General features: G+C 35.7%; 1 protein-coding gene across 4 annotated transcripts in view; it reads left to right on the plus strand.

Annotated features, from left to right (window-relative positions):
- Window positions 1–17968, plus strand: part of ATRNL1 (attractin like 1) — a 432739-nt gene that overhangs the window by 228668 nt on the left and 186103 nt on the right. For all 4 annotated transcript variants that reach the window (XM_071445975.1, XM_071445974.1, XM_071445976.1 and 1 more), the window contains exon 26: window positions 167–245. In XM_071445975.1, coding sequence (XP_071302076.1) covers window positions 167–245 — 79 coding nt within the window. The remainder of the gene's footprint in view (window positions 1–166; window positions 246–17968) is intronic.

The raw sequence follows: 17968 nt of genomic DNA on the forward strand, positions 1-17968 counted from the left end.
TTTGAACGTGGATGGTTGACTCTTTGTAACTCTGGTAGAGTTTAGTTTTCCCCAATTTTTGGGGTTTATTTTCCCATGCTAGAATGCCTTTTCATTGCCTTTGATACTCTAAAAACGTAAGCTTTTCACAAGTTACAATTCTTTTTTTTTTCTTTTGTAATTGCAGTTGTTTCTTATCCTTACTGCTGGTAGCTGCTGTCGTGTGGAAAATCAAACAAACCTGTTGGGCTTCTCGACGGAGAGAGGTATCAATAACTTTATCTTTCAGAATATGTTGAGAACTTTGATTAACAGTCACTCCTTCCCTTTCTCCTGTATATGCAATTTAAATAATTAGCACTGAAAAAAAAAAAAAAAAAAACAGCACTGCAAAAATAAAATGCAGTCATTTTATACCCTTGAATTTTTTATGCTGAAGAAGAAAAATCTATTTCTTTCTCCTGTCAAAACTAAAGGAATTACAGCACTAGGCTGCAGAAAGTTAAAATTTCCTTATGGTGGCATATTTAAAATATTTAGAATAGAATTGAATAGAATATTTCAGTTGAAAGGGTCCTGCAAAGAATTATTCAGCCTGACGACCTCAGGGCTGACCAAAGGTTAAACCATATTATTAAGAGTATTGTCCAAGTAAATAGTAATTTCATGTACACTGATGTGGTTGGAGCACTGACCACTTGCTAGGAAGTCTGTTCCAGTGTTTGACCACCTTCTCTGTAAATAAATGTTTCCTAATATCCAACATGGAGCTCCCCTCAAAGGAGGAAAATTCTCTATTAGAATCAGTAGTTTCATCATTAAATCTGTGGCACAATTGAAATCTTCAGTAAATATTCATACATAAAATCACCTTATTCTTTTGTGGTCTAAATTCTTACAGCTATGTTGAAAAATCTGGGCCAAATCTTTGTTCTTACCTGCTTAACAATTTATTACAGTTAAATGAGGTTAAACTTTATCTATGCTGCTACGTATATATGATTGTATACTGGTAGTTGTAATATTTCATTTTGCTCTCATAAATGAGATCTAAAATTTGTAGACAGTCATGTTTTCCCTTCTTGAACCTTCTAACCTTGATGATTTTTGGAAAAAGCACTTGCTTAATGTACTATAATCTTAAGGGTTTATTTTAAAGACAAGCTTTGGTCTACTTAATGATTTTTTTCTTAGTATACTGGCACTATGAATGTTTAAATAATTTTTTCTGTAGATCTACAGTGAATTTATATATGCTTTAAAAGTGCCAGGTAACTAGCACTTATAATTTTCCTTCACTGAAATTATAATGTACTAATGCCAAGGTTTAGCTTCAAGTGGTGCTACAAAGGAAAATGTATGTTATTGGTACTTGTTTCCTTTTGGAACTTTTTTTTTTTAAATTCATATGAACATTGTTAAAAATTTTCTGAGGGCAAATTCTCATCTATTTCTTATTTCTTGCAAAATAGAGATGAAGGTTACTGTAAACTACATTATTCAACATAATATTATTTCATTTAAATTTGTCTCAACACTTTGATAGTTCTGTGCAAAACTGTGTTGTGATAGAATGTAGTAGTTCATTGATTTAATTCCAGATGTTAATGAGGTTGGTTTGTTATGTTTTTAAGAACAAATATGAATGTACCCCTTTCCAGATCTAGAGGATCTGGTCTAATGTTCTGTGATTGCTTTCCTAGGTTTTTGAAATATAATATTTTAATGTGGTCTTTAGGCATTATTTGATAATGAAAACATTTTCATACAAGAAGTTTCTCAAGTTTTCCAAGCTTTGTTTTCCTAATATCATCAAAAGTACTTCAAAGACTGTTATGAAAGCTAAAACAAGCTGTTTGATAAATGCAACATAAACATCAAGCAGCTTCTTTAGAAGAGCAAAAGAGAAGGACATACTTGGCAACTGGATGAACTCAGAGCTTCATGGCTGGTTCTGAATCTTGGCTCTCCTTGAGTATAGCTAGAGAAACTTGGTTTTCTCTTGTAGCTAGAGTTCAGTAGAGTTATGAATTGTAAATGCTGAAAGAAGTCTCCTTTATTTTCAATCTGCTCTTGACCACCAGCTTCAGTTCATGTAAAATACAAGTTTTTTATTACATTCCATGCAATATTTTCCTTTAATCTAGCTAGAAAACTTCTATTTATATGTAACATATAAGATTTTGCAATTAAGTGTTGCAAATAAATTGTATGAATAGCACACAGAGACAATCTACTGTTGAAAAGATTTCTGAAGTATCTACTTTAGAGCCCATTGGGCAGATGAGCTTTTAATCTCTTTCATCATTCTTTAGAGACAGGAATGTTTGACTCTTTAGATGTTACCTTCAATATGGACCCAAACTATGGTAATAGAAATAAAACAAGAACACAAACAAATACAGAAAAGCTTGCTGTTAAAAGCTGTGCATCCTTTTATTGTCCCTCCTGATTTTCTTTCCCCTGAAGGAGGAGGAACATTACCATCCAGTTCTTGTCATCTTTTAGTAATGCATTTTATCAGGCTCTTGAGCTAAGCCAATAATTTTTTTAAAGATTTGTAGAGCCCTATGTGTAGCTGAAAATTCAGAACCTTGTCCTGTTTTGCCCTCTGACTTCAATGCTTGGCTAAATTGGGACGTTATTGATTCCAAATTGAACATAGCATGGCCCCAATCCAGTACAAAGCAGGAGCAAGTTGTTTGCATTGTGAAGAGGGAATGTCTCCGTTATCCCATTAATTTAGAAAGTTTCCCTCCAGTTTCTTTCCTAATTCATTGCTCATTCAGCAAATACTTGCTTTGCACTGCTCAGAGCACTGCCCATATCTTGCTGAGCAGTTAAAATTTAGGTTCTATCATAAGTACATGTAAGAAACTGTTACATTGTGTATATATGAAAATGGATAAATAAGTGTCTTCCAAAATACTTTAACTGATGTTTTTCTACACTGAATTTAACTTCCTTTGCCCATATCTGTTGGTCTTTCAGTTTATCTAGTTGAAATAATTTTCCCCTAAGTTAAGACCTTGAGCTTTGGTAATTTTTTTTTTCTCATAAAAATTTTGGTTCATATCTTACCTACATTCCTGTCTCTTAAGATATATTTTATCTCAAGTTTTTGAACTCTATATTTATACTTTAACTCCTGGATGAGCTTCTCTTCTTCTCTCCTGCCTTCTGAAAGGGCAAGGGACAGCAGACACTGTCTTACATTATACCATCAAAGTTATTCACATTCTGCATTGAGGGATATTGGAAAGTATCATTCTTTTATTTTATAGTTCCAAAAAGATCAGTGAAACTTTGAGCAGTAGAACATGAACAGCCTCCTGCCTGGCATCCCTTGACACCTTCCACCACCCATTCCTCCCATGGATTTGTGACATTTTAAAAAAGGTTTTTAAGAAGGGCTGAAGTAAGATAGTGGAATATGGCTCATCTCAGGGAGCTCCTTCCTTGAAAAGAATAATACAGAATACAACGAGATGATATCCAAAGCATAATTCTTATAGCGGTATCTTGATAAGAACACCCCAAAAGTCTTGATAAAAATACCATCAAAGTCCCAAGAAAACAAAAACAAAACAGGAGGAATTTAGAACATTCATGACAGAGCAAGATAACATTTAGAGGTAAGTATGGAAATTGAGGCAGGATTAGTAAAAGGGAAAGATATACTTGCATATCAAATAAAGGAGTTCCTAAATATTGCAAGGTTTAAGAAATGCAAAGCATTTTTTAGAAGAGTCCTACACTGTGTTAAAAGATAAGATAGGTATTCTTGGTTTTAATCTTTCATCCTTCTTTTTACTCCAAAGGCTCACAAATCTTTCTACTAGCACCTTTCTCAGTAAAATTTGACTTTCTAGTTCACTGGATGAAAAACCAAAAGCTGTCATTTTCTCCTAAATGATTTGTTGGGCCCCTTGCATTTTATACCCTAAATTCACACAAGAGCCCATCCATGAAGCTCCAATCTGACTGTTTTCCTCCTTTATACAAGAAAAGATCTATCACCCAGATTTGCCAAATAAGAAATATGAAGAGAATATTGTTTTCTCTGCATGTTTCATATATAAAATATTCATTCAGTCTTCTGCTCAGAATAGGTACAAGACAATCCATTCATAGATCACTTTACTGAAAACTTGATAGGTTGCCTGCCAGAGTTTTAGTGGCTCAAAGGTTTTGTCTCATGAACTTCTGGTTGAAAGGCATCACGCTGCTGATAGAATCTGCATCCAAATGATTTCTTTTTAATAGTGCATTGAACTTTTCTTTTTGCTGACAAGATTACACTGAGGTCACTAACAAACTCACACAGATGGGATTATAAACCACAAAGCTTCTAGTTGAGTTATTTTAGCAAAGTATTTGCCCTTCCTAAGGTAAACCAGTTACTGCTCAGATTTCCTTTTGTGCACCTTTTGTACTCTTGGTCCCCTCAGATGTTTTAAGGAATTGTTACTTTTAATCCAAAAGCCTGTAATCACTGATGTACATAAAGCACCTTCTTCCCTTCACTGAGACACACAAAAGACATGTGCCAATGTGTCGTGTGTTGTTATCTAGAATCACAGAAACATAGAATTGTTTGAGTTGGGAAGGACCTTTAAAGGTCATCCAGTCCCACCCTCCTGCAATGAGCAACCAGAACAGGCTGCTCAGAGCCTCATCCAGCTTGAACTTGAATGTTCCCAGGCATGGAGGTTTCACCACCCTGATCATAAAAATATCTTCCCTATATCTAGTCTGAAATATGCATTTGTGTATATTGGATCAGTCAGTTAGTTAAAATAGATTTGTACTTTTTTTTAATGTAAATCACTTTTTAATATATTATTTTAATTACACACCAGAAAGACAGTGCATATCTTTAAAGATTACTTAGATTCTTATTTCCTCATGTGATACACTATAAAGCTCTTGAACAATGAGGAAGTGTAATGCATGATTGCCCTTTTAGGTAAAAAATGCTTGAAAGCATGGATTGTGTGTGTAAAGTGCTTACCTAACTTTAAAGGTTAATATAATTTATATATAGCATCTCATTATACAGTCAGCTGTGCACCATTTGCCTGTCTTAAGGAATAGCATATACAAACATAAAAACATGGAATTGTAGAAAATGCTTGTTTCAATACAGTGTGTGGGTGCCACTCAAGTTATTGCTTCTGTTTATTAAATATGCTTATGTTTGTGCAAAAAACCCTCCACCTTTCTGCCTTGATTTTGTTACCAAGGTAGTTTTATTCTCTTAAATATTCAAAAGTTCTTACAAATAGACAAATGAAACTGAAGTAGGCTACTTCTTAATAGCAGTAACAATTCATGTAATAGCTTTAGGCTCATTTCTATGGTAACTCTAATAAGAACAAAGAAGTTCAGTTATGTCAATAGCACTAATGAATGTGGAGAATATGAACATTTCAGCTCGAGCTTTTTTGCTTTCTATTCAAATGACAATTCTTAAAGTATTTCCTTTAGAAAAGACAGTAATGGCTTTTGGTGTATATGATATTGCTTATGGGATGCAACACATTTACTTTAGCAATACTAAAACACAGACAATATGGTGTATTCTTGAACAACAGCTTTTGAAGGAACAAAAGCAATACTTTGTGTTTCAGGGTGAGCAAAGAACCAACAACAGCAAATGTAAGGAAAACAAGAAATACTGACATGCATAATTAATGTACCCCAGTGTGTAATAGTATTCATGTGTGTAGGGGTCTACAGGATTATATAGTTTATAAGTTGTTAAGCTCACAGATAATTTTTCTTTTTTGCTATTTTCTTGTCTGTTGCTTAGCAAATATCTTACACATCTGTATGTAGTTACTCATAGGCTATGTGAGTAATCCTACTGAAGTCAAAGGAGCTATTCATAGGACCAGAATCTCAACTTGTTATATTGCTCAGGCTCCTCTGAAATCAGTAGAGCTATGACTGCTTATTTCATTTCTGGATCTAGTTTTCCTGAGGATAACCGGGGCATTTCTTTGAGGTTGATGTTTTCTGCATTCTCTCTTACCTAAAATTTAGGTTCCTCTCTGAGTGAACCTTTCAAGCAATATGCCTGGGTAGCTGACACTAGATCTTGTCTCAGGACTGCCTCTGCAGTCAGTATAAAAGGCCCTTCCAAATGACAATTTATCCTGCCCAATTTTCACAGTGTTCACTCTTTATACTCTGATACTTGTGGGGACCTGACTTCTTGTTAACAATACAAATAACCCATCGAGTCAAATGTCCCATACTGAGAGTTATTCTTCACTTTCTTTCCTTGCATTTTGTAAAATTGAGGTTGTATTTATAATACTGTCATTTCATAAAAGTAAGCATCTGACTAATTCTTATATTGGTAATGCTCGCAACATGCATGTTCTCTGTAAAAAGAAGTATTAAATGGTGCCAGTGACAGATTCAATATTATATTGAAAAAATTTCTGTTGGGGAGTGAATTAAGCAAAGCTGATATAAAGTATTTGTGAGAGCTTGCTAACAGATCTATTTCTTCATTCCACAAAAATTCAGAAGGTAAAGAAGATAACAGACAACAACAGATTTTAAAATTAAAATTGTGAGTTCTTTAATAAAAAAAATAAATTAGGGAAAAGAAACTAAGTAGGTGTTCTTCATATGTACTTATGACCAGAAGAAAACTGTTCACTTTTCTTAACATAATAACTGAAGTTCCTTCTTACATTTGTGTAGTGGAGTTAGCCTGAAGATTCCCAAAAGGCAATAATCAAAATAAATTAGTTTCATTATATGTGGTTCCTGGGATATGCAGAGAAAGGAAGCTTGGATGTAGTTTTTACTGCTGATAACAGTACTTTAAAATTAATAGTTGTGATATTCTGTTCAGTGGAATTTATTATCAAAGTTGAGCTTTCTAAATATGAATATAAAATGCTTCTGGAGATAATGCTAATTTTATAATGGTGATATTAAATCTTACTCCCTGGTTAACTCTTGCAAGTGTACTGGGGTAAGTTTTCAAGGCAACAGGAAGGTAAAATTAAGGTTATTTTAAAGAGAGAGGGAACTGGCCCAAATGAAAAAGACTGCCTGAGGCAAGTGGCCACTTGGCAGAACCTGGGGGTGCTTTGAGCTGCATGGTCTGAGAGTTTTCCATGGGACTGGTTGTAAACATAAGAGCATTAGCAGAATTTTTAGCAAACTAGCTGTCAGCAAAAAGCAGCAGACAATGAGAAAGGCAGTCCTTAGTGGGACCCTGGGAAGAAGCCAGAAAACTCTGTTAGAATTTATGACAAGAAAAGTAATTTGAATTGGTTTCCACAGTGCTAAAGGAATGAGTCTGGTGGATGTGTTCTTTGTAAATAAAGAGGATTGCACCAAAATAGATGATTCATTTCTGTCTCCTAACAAAAAAGAAAGAGCAGGTGTTGAATATTGGCCCAAAGTGGTGAGGCTCTTCTTTATGTTTGTATTTCCTGTGTTTTCCAGCATAGCATCAATTATTTTTCCCCCGTTAAAACACAAACAAACCTTCTGTTTCTCAAAGCTGTGTAAGAAAAGAGTGAATTTAGCTGCAAACAACAGAAGTGTTGCAAGAACTGATATGAAGAGAGAATGAAAAAGTTTGACAATTTACAGTAAGAGGTCTTGAAGAGAAAAGTGCAAATACTCCTCTCTAGATACTCCATTGCTTTTCTCAGAGTTTCCAGAAATTTTAGTTGCACTGGATGGGCAACTTTGGCCTAGGTGAGTCCCCTGCAATGGGGGGAGAAGAATAAAAGAAACTTAGTCTGAGCTGTTCTTCCTCCAAAGAGCAGGGAAATAACTCAAAAGTGCAAGCCTGGAAAACATAGTTCCTTTCTATTACCCTGCTCTTCCTTTCTACCTAAAGTTTTGTTTATTTACAGTTGAATGCTAGCCATGTATTCTAAAAATTACATTAAATCATGCAAACAATAACTTTTATTGCTTGTAGTTTATAGAACGTTTGCTACTGCCTCCACAAACATCCATTTCCTTGCAAATACGTGATCCTTTTTCAGAGCTGAGTTTTAGGTACATTTACATATGTGTGCAATTGAGTAGCAGTAAGGTGGGATTCATATCATTCCTGAATCTCTTCCAAAGTGTTTGCATTTTACTTTGCCCAGTATGGATAGTAGCTGCCTTCTAAAATAAGCACATCCACCTTTTTATCTCTTAAAGTTAGTGTTGATAATATACAGACTAATTGTTTCTTTCTTCAAAAACATTTTGAAGGCACTGAAGTTTCTCCTATGTGGATGACCCCCTGCTAAACTTAGAGCTTTAATAATCAATGCAAAGCAGATGCAAAGATCAATGCAGCTAGAAATTAAATAACTTTACCAACTGATTTTTTCAGTGCCTGCACTATTAATTGGTTTACTCTGTCAGCAGAATGTGTTCACTGCTGTGAGTGTCAGTGTTGTTGCTATCAACAAATTCCATGGGGGACTTCTGTACTCTCTGTAGATGTTTGTACACACAAACATTCCTTGGGGTCGTGCTTCTTGAGCAAACGCTGGCTGTGCAGTTCATCTGGGCACCTTCAAGGCTTCTTCCCCTTCTCTGGGTAGAAGACAAAATTATAGCAGGGTCATGGTGACAGGATTTGCATAGTATACTTATTTCTGGAGGAACCTGCAAACACCTGTGAAAGGTTAGGTTGGAAAAAAAAAACCCAGCACACTCCCCTCCTCCGCCCCAGAAACACCCATCCCAAAATCCAAAACTAACACACAAAACCAAATCAAACAAAAAAACCCCACAAAAACAAACAAAACCCAAACAAACAAACCCCCCAAAAAACCCAAAAGCCAAAAAACCACACAATCAAATAGTACTTTAAAAAAAATCCCCATGGGTATATGACACAGCCTACAAAAAGGTAGAGTAGTTATTCTTTTCCAAGGATCTAACAATGCAATGTTTATCCTTCCTGGAGCTATATTTTTTATTGCTCCAGCAGTTCACAAACAACAGTTGAGAGTTAGTGTGACCTGATATAAACCAAGCTCATTACATTATTTTCAACAGATAATTAATAATTAACATATAACCTTTGGCTTTCCTTTTATCTTCAAGTATTGACAGAAGTCGCATAAAAACATACTATGTGTGGAAAAAATGCTTTGAAATGCAAAACTAATTAAAATTAATGTAATGTTATTTTAGTACAGTTGTATAGTAGCAAAAGTAATATAGGGAATATGAATATTTGAACAGATGATTATTTTTATCCATGCCATTCAATTTTTACACAAATAAATTTTGGAAAATAGAATATCATTTGATATTTTGTTTGGGATTTGTTGGATGGAGTACACCATGGCAGTTGAATTGTCACATCAGTAAATTAGCCCAGACTGCTTTGGCAGTCATTTGACCCACATGCAATTAGCAAAACTGAAACCACAATGAATCCTGTAGCTTAAGCTTGTTATGTTTTTTTTCTGCTTCACATACATTTTGAAAATCCCAGTTAATTAAGACTTATCATAGACTTAAATAGCTGTAGCTTCTTAGCCTTTTATATTTGTGCAGCCATGGTCAGAAGTACTAAGGGAGGCAGGGAAATTCAATTTCCCAGTTGGAGAAGTTTGGCTTTGGAAGTCAGTCCTTTTCTTTCTGGTGTTGTAGGTGCCTTTTTGCCAGTTCTTTCACTGCCTGGGCCATCAGTTCCTCACCTGTGGCACACAAACAGTTGAGTGGTGGTGATACAGTTTTTCATTAAGGATTCTGTTGGTATTAACTGGGGGGCTTTGATGACTCTTTCCTTTATTCTGTAATAACCCTTTGTCCCTGGCAATTATTTAGGTTTCTGTTCATTTAGGCAGGAAAAAGGAGTGAAATGGACACTAAATCTTTCTCCTAATTTTTTCTGGGTGAAGAGATACAAAGATGTGAAATAGTCTGTTGCTTTAATGTGTTATATTTCGTACATATTTCAATATTTGCTAAAATACATTATGAAGATATGAAATATGTTGCATGTGTTTGATTTTCATCTTAATTAAAACCAATCACCCATTTCTTAGGATTTTATGCTTTCTGAATAAGTTAATGATGGACAATACCGATCCTACGCTGCTTTTTGCCTACCATAATAATTTTTTCTCTTCACAAAGTTAAGGAATAATATTTCTAGAAGAGTGGGAACATGCAGGTTAGAAAAATACTGTATCCCTGCATGTGTGACCCATGTACAAGTATCAAGCACACTAGGTTTTGACTTAATACCTTCACAGTGTCCAGTAATAATATTCAGTATAATGTAATATATTATATTATGTATATTTAATATAATATAGTGTATATTATTAAGTATAATATAATGAACTTGTCCCTTTCTACATTCACATGGAAAGCAAGTCCACGGTGTTAATGCTGTTAATGACTAAATCACCCATGCACAAAATGTCCACCTCTGATTAGAGCATCCAGTGTGCTGTCAGCTTACAGAAAACGATGGACATAAATCATCTCAGTGGAAAGGGAGGAAAAGAGGATCCAGAGAATTAGTCAGTGAGTTCCCAGAAACATCCATCAATAAAAGCTAAGCTGTTTGTAAGCATCTATGGAAAAAAAAAAGATTAAAAGCCCGGATGTTTTCTTCGTTCACCAAATCACACAAAAAGAGTGTACTTTTCTTCCAAGGTAGGATAAAAGTCCTTTTGAACGGAGGAGAGAACATCTGGTGCTTGTACAGTTGGCCATTATAAAGACTATAAAAAGTCCATCCCAGGATACTTTGATAGGGAAGGCAAGGAAGCATTGTCATGATTACATAGCTGTGGAGTAGGTGCAAAACTGCTCAGAACCCCATAATCAGATGTTCCTTATCAGTGAAATGAAGGATTAACTATGTGTGGACTGTAGTTATCTGCATTAGCCCCTTCAAAGCTTTGTTCTAGCTCCAGAACTCATCAGTGTTTTTAATGACCTAAGTCCTGCAGTTGGAGATTACATCTAATCAATTTGCATAAGGGGAGCTGGGTGAGGAGTGTGTTCCTAGCAGGATCAGGCTTCAAAACAACCTTTAGAAATATGGAAGCAATATCCATACTGGTGAAAGCAAGTTTTAGAAATAATCTGGTAGAAATAATCATCTTCACAGAAACAGCACAAATAAAAAAAAGCTGACTGTGCTACAATTCCTCAGAGCTGATCAATGGCTTAGAAAGGTTCACAAGCTGAATGTAAGTCAACTGCAATCTAGTTACAAAAAAAGGAATATATTTCTGGTTTGCATATGTACCTCTAAGACATGTAATTCTTGTCCTTTACTGAATATAGCATTAATTGGACATCATGGACAGCTTAGACACAGCAGTTCAAAAAGTCTGTGGAACATTTGGAACTGTTCAGAGGAGAGAAGTGGGAAAGTGTGTCTGTTTATAGTTGCATAGGATGAAAGATCATGGAGAGGTGTGATAAAGGCCTTGAAGGTGGGGAATGGAATAATGCATTCATCTGAATTCTCTATTGTAGAAAGGATGAGAAACAAAGCGCCCATATTGCAAAGAACAATCAGGTGATACAATGAAAATTAATAAATTATAATGATACTAGTAGTGTAGTTCTGCAATAGATATTCTCCAACATTCCAGACACTTTGTCAGTGTAGGCCTTTAGGAGTGGGATGGGCAAATACAGGACAGAAATTAGACCTGGATATGCCTTTGTAGGGTGATGGGGAGTCCCTTGGCAGTCTCTGTAGGTCTCTTTTAACCTTATGATCTTATGTTTTAAAAAACCCACTTGAAGTCAGAGTATTTTGTACATACCTGGAGCATTTTATTTGCTATGGAATCACAGAATGGGTTGGTTTGGGAGAGATCTCTGTAGATCACCTTGTTCAACTCCTGTGCCATGGGCAGGGTGCTCCAAGCCCTGTCCAGCCTGGCCTTGAGCCCTTCCAGGGATGAGGCATCCAGGATTTCTCTTAGACTAAAGCTACATGATATGATATTGCAGCATCAAAAATCCACAGTAGTGCTCTAATAGCACCTGCACCTCCTCATTAAAGACTATTTAAAAATCTACATTAATTTGATATTTATACTTTCATTGCAAAACTATGTCCCAAATGGCAATAAAGGCAAGTAATTATCCAGATATTCCATCATATTTTTTGCATTAAAAAGGCTTTTAAGGAGCTGCTTTCTTCTTTACAAATCTCATTTGCATAAATGCAGCCTTTGAAGTTATTGATGTCATGTACCATGGTTAAACTTTACAGAACTTCAGATACTAGAAAATCAGAGTCAAAAATAGCCCCTTACCTTTTGTGCCATTTAAGTTCATGTCCATCCAAGTGACTGAGTCACCCTGTGGATTGATTTTTTTTTCATTTTTGACTTTTCATTTCATGATTTGGGCTGGATTATTTGTTTTGCACCTTACATCCCCTTCATTGTGTAATTTTACTGGGTTTTTTTCCTGTATGAGTGGCAGGCAAGGCAAGACAGCTTATTTGACCTTAAAATTGAGAAACACACATAGATGAGAACTTGAGCAAGTTTTGTGTTGTTTTCCTGGGGTTTTGTTTTGGTGTTTGTTTTTTTTTTTTTGTCATACATGGTTTTGCAATTATTCTGATTCTCCTCTAACTGAACCTTTAACTGTCTTTAAGTCTCAACAGTATTTTAAAATACACATTTTTGCAACAGCACTGTTTAGCACATACTCAGAATTCTTATAAAAGGTAGCTGCTGCATGTTTGTGAGTCATTCTTCTTGCTTTCCTGTATCCTGTGACAGATGATATCTATCCTACACATGGAAAATACTGTGTATTTTCAGTAGTTTCAGAATGGCTGGTTGTTTTCTGACATGCAACTAACATAATTGAAACATGCTTTCTTCCCTTATATAATGACCACTTTACATATAACCTTTGGCTTTCCTTTTATCTTGAATCATTGATAGAAAATTGCATAAAGTCATAAATCATAAAACCAAAATTGAGCAAAAAATCTCTCAAATGCAAATTCTAATTAAAATTAATATTATGTTCCTGAAATGCAATGCTTAGGGTATCACAAATATTTGAATATTAGTTTTTCCCTGTTGCTATTAGTTTTTCCATGTTGTTTGTCCCTAAAAAATGGTTTAGAGTAAAATATTTGAATCAAGCACAGTGTGATGCAAAAGCTAAATCCTAACTTTATTTAATTTCTTTATTTTTTTTTTTTTTATCAACTGGAATGCAGGCAAATGGCAAATGAATAAAACACCCACAATTACCTTTTTTTCTATTTTTTTGTATATCTACTTACAAGGCTGCTATTAACTGGAAATAATACTGTGGTATAAAAGCTATTACAAAACATTTCTTTTTGACAAAGATATTTTTCTTCAGGCTGAAAAAAAATCTCACTTTTAGCAGAAGGTAAGCAGCTTCATTTAGATTAAACTTTTTTTTTTGGTGGAAGAAGCAAGTAAATATATATCTCTAACATAAAGAAATAAGGTGATTTAGCTGGATTGCAAGCAAAATAAGATATGAAGAAATATAGTCTATCATCTCAGCAGTAAATAGGTTTTTCTAGTAGTTGATACAGTCAAAATTCCCTGTCAACCCACATAAAATTCACATTCATAGCTAAGACTTACAAAGAAAAGTTTTTATCCCTCTATTTTGCTACCATCCTGCTCAGGTCAGACTGACATTATTTTGAAAAGTTTCTGCTATCTTAGAGAGATCTTCCTCTAATCCATACATTTTGCAGATGCTATTTCTGCTACCGAGTTGAGCACAGTATTCACTTTTTCATTGCATCCCAATTCTTACACTCTGTAAGTGCCCATTTACTGCTCAATCCCACAGCATCCCAGTACACAGATTCATAGTTTATGGGTCTCCTTACTCCAAGAGAAGGGAAATATTATCTGTTTCTAGGGGGGAGCTTAAATTCCTTTCTTTTCCTGTTTGATTCTTACCAACATGAGCTGCAGGATAGATATATATATATAGATATATATAGATAGATATATATATATGTCTAAAAATCCTGGCTTTGTTTTTCTCCCTCCATGATGGAGGGAGGCCTCAGGCAGCCAGCTGTCATGCAGCACTTTCATACTGCTTGCTCAGTGTCCTCCAGGTGAGAAAGTAGTGTGTTTACAAAATGTTTCTCTGATCAGAGATTCAGCTTCTTGTAGGCTTAGTCCCCCAGTGGGACTTGGCCTCTGTTATCAGTTTTGGAAGCACTGAATTTCAAAAGCAGCGTTCACTGGACTGCTCTGCACCAGCTGAAGTAGGTACTTGATGCTGAAGTCTGTCAAAGACATGTTATTGGTGTTTCTAGGAAATCAATTGTTTTCTTTTCCATTTCATGTGAAAAACATTGATTTGTTCACACATTTGTTTCTGTATAAAAACTTTTGCCTGATTTACTCAGGGCAGTATTTTCCCCAGAGCTGATGTTAAGAGCTAGTTTTACCTACCCATCAGTGCCCTCACATTACTGTTTAAAAAATAAGATGCAATAAATATTTTCAGAATATAGGTAAGCAGTCACTGAACAAAGCATTTGTTGTTGCCAATGAGTTTTGCCTTGAGGGATGAGCCTGAAACATCACAAACAGAAAGCATGTGCCATTCTCCAGGTCGCTGTAATACATTGGCCCAAATGGGTAACAAGGAAATGAGGAACATGCAGGTATAACTGCCTACATTTAGTGCTTTTTCTGCATGTTCTAGGAGGCAGACTAAAATTTTAAATAGACAAGTCTGCAAGAAGGGGAATCCTACAGCAGCTGTGACTGGATTTCCCATTGATTTAGTGAGGTTAAAACTTTGCCCTTTACAATCATTTGAGCTGCTCTGATCCAGATAGTGTTATGCCCCCTCAGTAAATTGTATATAAGATTTCCAGTATTTGAAAAACACTGAGATACACAAGAGCCACAATGCAGTTCAGTGTGCACTGTGACTTCATATTGCAGCTGTTCTGTACCTGCTTTGCATCAGGTGGATGTGATTGCTTTGAAGAATCCAATGTAGTTTGTACTTCACACCATTCACAAATATTTAAGCAGGGAAAAAAAACAAAAATCCACAATCTAAAAATAAAAATTTTATTTTTGGAGGGCAAAAAGCTATTTTTTAATCATCTTTTGTTTGTGATTGTCTTTGATTTTCACACCTCAAAGTGCCATAAAATCAGCTTTTGATCTTCATGCATTCTTAAAACAATCTAGCAATTAAGTGAACAAAGGGAAAAGGTAGGAAAGTGAAATTGTTTGTGAAAGATAGTGAATCAAATTATAAATAGGGCTTTTTTGTCTGATTAAATTAGAGTAATGTTTTAGCTCAACAAAATTACACAGTGACACCTCCCCCCGCCCCCATGCTCACATTAAAGTTTGTCAAGTGGTGCTTATGTGCTTTTGATAATAATGAATAAAGTTCTGAAGTTCTGGAGAGTTTCATTCCCATTTTAGCTGTTGAGCATATTTAATACCTCTCATTAACGTACTTTACAGTTTCTTCTTCAAGATAAATGTTTGTTAAATCCTAAGTGAAGGTGCCTTTGATGCTGAATGGCTGCTGTGTGTGATAACAAGGGAGTAACTCTGCAAATTCGAGTGCAGTCCTGTCTTGCAGCAGGTCATTGTTCTGAGGGTGTGAGGCCAGCATACTTAGTGCCAGTCTCTGGAGAGACTGTGTGGCTTTGTACACTGGGACCCACTGGTTAGATAAGGGAAAAAATACATCTTCCTGATGTCTTAGGGAGTTTGTAATCATAATTCTATTCAAAATGGAAACTCATCCTTAATTGAGTGGGGCTCTGTTTGGTTTTTATCTTTTAATAGAAAGAACATAATGCTAAAACCCCAGGTTTTTTTAAGAATGGCACGTCTTTCCATGATATTGGTATGAAATGTCATTCTTCCAGAAGAAATATTTCTCTAGAAATACTGCTTTATTTGTATCATCATGCTGTAAGAACACTACTTTCGTGTTTAGCTGTAATTCTGTTCTCCTTACTGTTTCTTGCACAAGAATTCAAATGCACTTTCTGCCACTTATTCAGAAAGCTCCCAGAAGAAAGATTAGCTATGACAAAGCTTTTTCACGAGGAGCCTCTCCAAGTAAATGACAAACTTGTGCAGCTGTACTCATTTTCTTATACTGTTAGTCTCTGCCAGAAATATGGGAAGAGGTTCTAATAAGCATATTTAATTGATCTTATATCTTTCTTTCCTCGTCCTCCTGATTTTGATTGTATTGCTGTTATCTTTGAATTTTCCACTGTTCTCATTCCTTCTCCCATCAGATACATCTGTTTCTCCTTTCTCTTATTCATCATTAGTTATCTTTTCTATTTTGTTAGTACTGAATATGCTCTTATGAAACACATCTCAGCTGTGTTGTGTTTTTTGTTAAAATTGGCACTTCTAAAAGGCCTCTGCCTTTTGGCTTTTATGCTTGAACTCAATTGTCAAAATGATTTCTCTAGATTGATGACTCTTTAGAGAAAGCACTGCCTTTGCCTGAGTGCATTGCTGGTACACAATAATAATGAAAGATTAGGCTGCTTCTCGACTGTCAAAATCACCATACAAAAGGTTTAAGAGGACAAAAGGGACAGTGCAACTTGGTGTAATGAAGAAGAGAGGATGCAGCAGCACAATATTGTGCTCTTCTGCCAGAAGAGCGCTTGCCTTACTACTGAGGATCAGTGCAGGAGGGGCAGTGGGAAACTGAGGCCTCTTGACCTCCTTAAATTTGTACTTGAGTACTTAGGGCTCTCCTTATTGACAGGGATCAAAATAAGGGTTGAATATGACCACAAGGAATGGTGTTTCCATGTTTCATTTATGCTACACAGTAAGCCATGGTTTATTATCCACTCAAAGGGAGGGAATAAAAGGAAGTTCAAATAGAAAGAGACTGACATAATTTGGATGTGAAACTTATATTTTCTTACTGGTTTGAATGGCTTAAAAGCATATACTATCAAAAAAGGCACCAGCCATAAAGTATCTGTCAGTGCATTGGTAGAAGATTGTACCTTTAATTCTCCAGAAACAGCTCTTTTGCTGGAAGCTTTTGGAATAAAAGAAATAACTATTCAGATCCCCAGATGCTTATTCACATCTGACTTTTTTTTTTTTTTAATTTAAAAATATCTACAAGCTTCATTTTATTAATGCTTTTAATTTTAAAAGTTGTCTCCTCATTAGAGGTACACATACAGTGGAATGTGAAGCAAAGCAGAAATTGAAGAAGAAAACTGTAATACATGACTTAAATAAGAAAACACCAAGTTGCAGCTTATTAAAATGAATTTCAGTAATAGCTGGCAAGATTGTTTCTTTCAAGTCAATGTATTTTCTGGAGGAGTACAGGTGAATGGGAAAATGCAGGAAACACTCATCCCATAATTTTATTTGATGTTGGGGTAAATTTATAGTTTGTTCCCTACATACTCTTCCCACTATTATTTGCTTCTGCAGCTTAAGCCACTTGAACGTATAAATGTATCTGCCCCTGCTGTGTCTCAGTGTCTGTCCTACACACAGAAAGTGTCTGTTTGCAAAAGAAAGGGGCAGCTGGGGCTGGCAGGAGGCTTGCATTGCCCTCTGGAGCAGCAGCCTTTGCACTGAGGTCTGAAATTTGATTCAGATACCTAAAATTCCCATAGGGGTTCTCCTGTAATATAGAAAGTAGCATAAACTGAGAGCAATACGTGATGCAAATTTCTCACCGTAACTGCTTACCCATGTGTCTCTGTATAAGCATTTATGGCTATGCCATAATCTAAAAAACACCCCATCCACAACCCCTCACCCCCAAGAAAGACACCACAAGAGTGGACTGAAGGACTGAAAAAAAAATCTATAAATACTTGTGCCCTTCAGCTTGTGTCCCTGTGGGAGGAGCTCCTGAAGCTTGGTTCCTGGGGAGATCCCTGGGCTCTGTTAGTGGTCATGGTAAATGAACTGCAGTGTTCACCCTTTTCATACCC

Source organism: Agelaius tricolor, unplaced genomic scaffold (genome assembly GCF_023055355.1).
Source record: "Agelaius tricolor isolate 1412-34295 unplaced genomic scaffold, bAgeTri1.0.p SCAF_22, whole genome shotgun sequence".
NCBI classification, from domain to species: domain Eukaryota; kingdom Metazoa; phylum Chordata; class Aves; order Passeriformes; family Icteridae; genus Agelaius; species Agelaius tricolor.